General features: G+C 36.4%; 1 protein-coding gene across 1 annotated transcript in view; it reads right to left on the reverse strand.

The window, feature by feature from the left end:
* Positions 1-1,992: 1,992 nt before the first annotated feature.
* Positions 1,993-5,076, reverse strand: part of LOC112136504 (macrophage mannose receptor 1-like) — an 8,681-nt gene continuing 5,597 nt past the window's right edge. The window contains exons 5-9 of the mRNA XM_036215921.1: positions 4,013-4,034; positions 3,037-3,435; positions 2,313-2,654; positions 2,145-2,233; positions 1,993-2,064 (exon numbers count right to left, since the gene is read on the reverse strand). Coding sequence (XP_036071814.1) covers positions 1,993-2,064; positions 2,145-2,233; positions 2,313-2,654; positions 3,037-3,435; positions 4,013-4,034 — 924 coding nt within the window. The remainder of the gene's footprint in view (positions 2,065-2,144; positions 2,234-2,312; positions 2,655-3,036; positions 3,436-4,012; positions 4,035-5,076) is intronic.

Here is a 5,076-nt window from a genome sequence, read left to right on the forward strand (position 1 = left end):
GTAGGGGGTTGACCTGTACGGGTGCTGTGGGGGTTTGAGTTGTCCGGGTCTGTGGAGGGTCGTGGAGAGAAGTGAGAGATTTGACCAGAAAGTTGTCCAGAGGCATTTTGAGGTGAGAGAAAAAGTTCTCACTTTTCTCGCAGTTTTTTGGATCTGTTCTCCTGACAAAGTTAGCTGGACCAAACGTAATTGAAGATAAACTCCTTGAAAATGACTATATTAAAATTATATACATGTTTATTATCTCCTGGTTATCACAAAGTGCTTTGAGAAAGTTGTTCTTAAACTCATCAAAGCCGAGGAGGTCCAAACAAGCACGATAAGAATCACAAAAGGGGGCGCAATATTTGCAACTAAAAACCTTGACAACAAAATAATCCGATGGAGGGAATCATCACAGGACAGGAATCGTGTTTTAATAGAGAGAAATCAGGCTGGGAAGCGTGAGGTTTGTGCTAAAGTGGGTGCTAGCGAGTAGCATGCTAGTTTGTCGTTGGTTGCACGTAAAAAAAAGAAAGTGACTATTCACAAACAATTTTTTTCAAAATACATCCTGCCAGTGTTGAACTTCTTTTTGGTCGCACGGATTGGAGGAAATCCCACTAGAATATGCAGCTCACTTTCTGCTCAGTGACACAAACATTGAGGAGAGCAGACGTTAGTGAAGGAGCTGTCAATGCAAAATAATAAATAATAGCTTGAGCAGATCTCCACTCTAAGTTGTTTGTCTAAGTGGCCGTACTGTAGTGTGATGTCATCAATGAGTAGATCTGATCATCAAAATACTGCAAAATTAAACTTATTTTTCGTAACATTTTAACATAGAATTTATTAATGAACACATGTACTTATATAAAATGAGTAGTGGTCAATCTCTGGGAACTTTATTTACATTTTTAGTAGTTTTGAAAGTTTATTATTGATTTTTTTATTTGCAGTTTAATTTAAAGGATCTTTGGCAGATCTACATCTCATACACTTTTACAAGAATTAGCATAAATTAGAATAAAATAATAATTCAAACAAGTAGCATTCAGTGAAGTACTTGTACCCTTTGTCTAACTATGATGAGGTTGTCATAGAGAAATGATCCACCACTTGTTTAATATCGTCCATGCAAATTTGGGGGAAGAGCTGTGCAGGATTCTGCAGGCAGGATTACTGACATTTGTATTTTGATTTGTGAATGATCTAAGAGAGGAAAACTAGTACTGTTTGGTAGGGAACTAATATAAATAAATATTTTTCATTACAATTGGTGAGCCTACCTTTTATTATTTAGGTAAAATTGTCTTAAACAGCGTTCAGTTCCTCGCTTTGTCAGTATAGACCCGAATACCACAAGTCACTCTACATACTGACGGCGATGTCGCCATTTTGTCTGTCCTCATGTGAAAAGGGTCGATTTGTTTCATTCTCAATATTATCATCATTGCTATAGATTTCAAGCATATTATTATGGCAAAATGTCCCCGAAAAGTCTGTGTATTATGAACAGATCACAACATTTTATCAATGTAAAACAGAGCAGAATAATGCTGATCTACTCCAATGAAAATATTATTTTTGGTGTTTTTAACATGTTCTTCTTCTAGAATTTTCCTCGTGATGTAGGACATACATGTGTATATATACACACAAGAATTTGAGATTAAAACTGTGATTCGAGTATTTCTTTATTCAAACTGGGTCTCAGATATTTGGTGTTGTGAAGGTTCCAGGCAGTTATCAGAGAACCCAGTAATTTTATATGTGAAAACAGAGATAAAAGCAAAAAACAGAACTTTTCAGATAAACTTTATTCAGTTCAGTAAAATCTTCCTGGTTCATTTGAAAAACTCTATCCCGGAGGAGCCCCCAAATGTATGATTGTAGTTGTAGCAAAAATTGAAAAAGAAAAACAATGTTCAGATTTGATGCATAAATGAGATTCTTCATGATGAATAAAATAACTGGATGTGTGAATCAAACAGAGATGTTGTGTTCTCTGTTCTATTTCTTGGGTTCAATCTTCCACTGCAGTTTGATGTCTGTCCTTCCACCACTGCTCAGCAATGATTGAAGCTTAAAGAAAATGCAGGAAAAAACAGTAATAAATATAAATCTAAGTTATGATGAAAGAAAGATGAGTCACAGAAATCTACCTGCTTCAGGATCTGGGCTTTGACTTTTGGGTCGGTCATGTCAGCATCAGTGTTGAATTTCATCCTCAAAGTGGTTTTCCTCTTTAAAACTGAACAAAACAGGAAAAACCGTCGTAAAAGTCAATTATTTTGTTTTTTAAACTTGTCAGCATTTCTTTCAATGATCACCTTGATGGCAGACAAAAACCCATGGGACGTCACAGAATTCATCGGCCCATTGATGCTGGGGATTCTCAGTAACACAGTGTTGGCTTTCGTTGACGTTGTTTAATCCAGTGGGATACCAGTTTCTGAAGGAGCTCAGGGTTCCATCAGACCAGGTCCAGGGTTCTCGATACAGACCAATCCAGACTGTAGAACTGGACGGTTTAGCCTTCTGAGCCTCCATGTTTTCCTCCTGGTTCTCGATCATTGCCAAGTCCTTGTAGTTTGTCCTGCAGTACTGCTGAGCAGAACTCCACGACATTGCTTGATTGATATAAATGTAGTTTTTCTTGTTTTGATCTGTAACTGAAACAGAATTGTTCAATCCAAAGGTTTTGACTGAGTTTATAGGTACACTACATTATTTTAAAAGCTTAGACAGAAGGCATAAAGTGTTGAATGCTGTGAACTGGACTCAATTCAAGTCATTGAATGAGTCCTATTTATAAAAGTCAAATATTCCCAATAAATTTCACATTTGAATGTTCAACTTTACACCTAAAATAGAGTACAGGCTGGACTCAAATGCTTTCTTTTACCGTATAGTGCTTTGTTCTCTATTAGTTTCTCCCCAAGTTTTTCATCTCTACATCTTTGATTTTGTTAGAGCTCAAATGAATTCATACAGTAATTTAATAAGTATAATAACTCGAACCAATTTCGGAAAAATCCAGAAATTTCGTCTTACCATTAAAGCACAGAAAACTGTAGGAGAAACCACAGATATCATCGTTCCACTGCCCCCTTCCACCTATTGTTGCACATGTTTCCTTTCCTTTCCAGTAATCTAGGTAGTATCGGTTCCACGATTCATATCCAGTCCTGCTGGTTTGTCCTGTTGCTGACCATCTCCAGGAGTTGCTCTCATTTCCCATGGATGTTTTCCAAGCTGCTGGATCATCATGAAGACCAATCCAAGCCCAGGAGTAGGAAAAGTCGGCTTTCAGTCTGTTCAAGTCATCCATGCTGTCAAATGTAGCCAGGTCGGTGTATTTCTCTCTGCAGTATTGTTGAGCTTCACTCCAGTTCAGAGCCTGGTTAACATAGTAGTACTGACGAGGGGGAACTTCTGAGCAGGAGATCCAGCCTGGATATTGTTAAAATATAACATGTACAAAACAAGTTACTTTTTTTACCTTTTTTTTACTCTGTGCAAGGTATGTCTTTATTGTCTATAACAAAAATAAAAATAAATATTACTTTGTTAAAATTCAGAATACACTTAAGAATATTTCTTTTTACTGGATTCTGTGAAATTATAAATTAATGAACAACTTTTAATGAAATGTTTCCTTCATAAAGTGTTTAAGGAGTGTTGAAGTACTTTAAAGAAAAACAGAATTTTTCTAAATAGACAGTAAACCATACCAAATAAGTGGAGAGTCATCAGCGTACCGATGTCCAAAAATGTCTGAAGTGTCTTCATGCTTAGTAAAAGAGGAAAGTTTAAGTCTAAAGAAACAAAACATGCATCAGTCATGAATGATCCTCAAAATGTGGGAAAAACCTTCAGAATAAAACGCATTTGAAGAAATTTCTTCTAAAGGTGAGGGTGTGATTCCTTTTTAAAGCATATCAGTTTGCACTTGAAATTTCCTCATTATTATTTATTTTGTTTTTGTAAAAAAAATCTGAAGATATTCAGTAAATATGAACATACTCACCGTTCTGAAAGTAGCAGAAGTTCTGAGGATGAGATCTGACATTTCAACCTGTTAAAGATACTTTTATGTCTGGTTGAAAGTATTTCCATATTCAAACTTTAGCAGCCTGTGGAAACTCTTAATGAGCTGTTAAATTTTTGCAAAATTTTTTTCCAATGAAATTTTCTGTAATGTTTATTGTTTGCTCAAAATAACCTCGTAACAACTTGGCTGGTTTTTAAAACTGAAAATTATTTGAATCCTGTATCTATGTTCACACCAAAAGCACGTTCAAGTGACCATTACCTTTTCCCATAAAAGTCTATCGAAACCTACAGAATTACATGTTTCGGGCTTCAGCGTATACACAAGTTTCTGCAACTTCTTTTCGGGTTCTACGTTCAAACGAGCAGCCATTGAACAGTTGATTAAGTTAAACCAGGTTGAACTTTGACCAATCAGGGACTCGGATTTGTTAGTGAGGTAAGGATGACGTTCCCTTTAATTCACAAAAGTGCCAAAAGTTTGAAAATGTATCACGTAGGAGAAATTAATGATTGCATTTTGTGCGATTCATTCTTGAACACGTCACATTCCCGTTGTGTCCGAAGCCTTAAAGTTGATCACATGCTCTCGTACCATGATTGACCCGGTTTGACCCTATTTTCTGATGCACCTGTTGGGCTCCTTGTGTTCAAGCTATGGACACACTGAGGATGAGACCTGAGTTCTTGATTTTGAATATAGCCCATAGTGTTACTGGTGTTCTCTTTTTTTTACTGTTTACTAGAACATATCCGCCATCTACAGGTGGAAGAGATTTAGTGCTGAATGTCAAAGCGGTGCAAATCTTATTAATCTTGCTTCAGGTGACGTCTTTCACAACTCTATTAGGAGAAATGAAAGAGCCAAATCCGAATTGCTTCCCTACTCCTTTGGCTCCTCCCACTGCTCCAGTTGTTGGGGCATTTGTATGGGGTCAAATCAGGATCAGCTTAAAGTGAACCAAAAAAACAGATTGAAAACTTGAAAAATAGATGTTGTAACTGAAAAAAAAGAAGTGAAAATTTGAAACCTGAAAAAAA

The sequence above is a fragment of the Oryzias melastigma genome, linkage group LG16, assembly GCF_002922805.2.
Source record: "Oryzias melastigma strain HK-1 linkage group LG16, ASM292280v2, whole genome shotgun sequence".
Classification (NCBI taxonomy): Eukaryota; Metazoa; Chordata; class Actinopteri; order Beloniformes; family Adrianichthyidae; genus Oryzias; species Oryzias melastigma.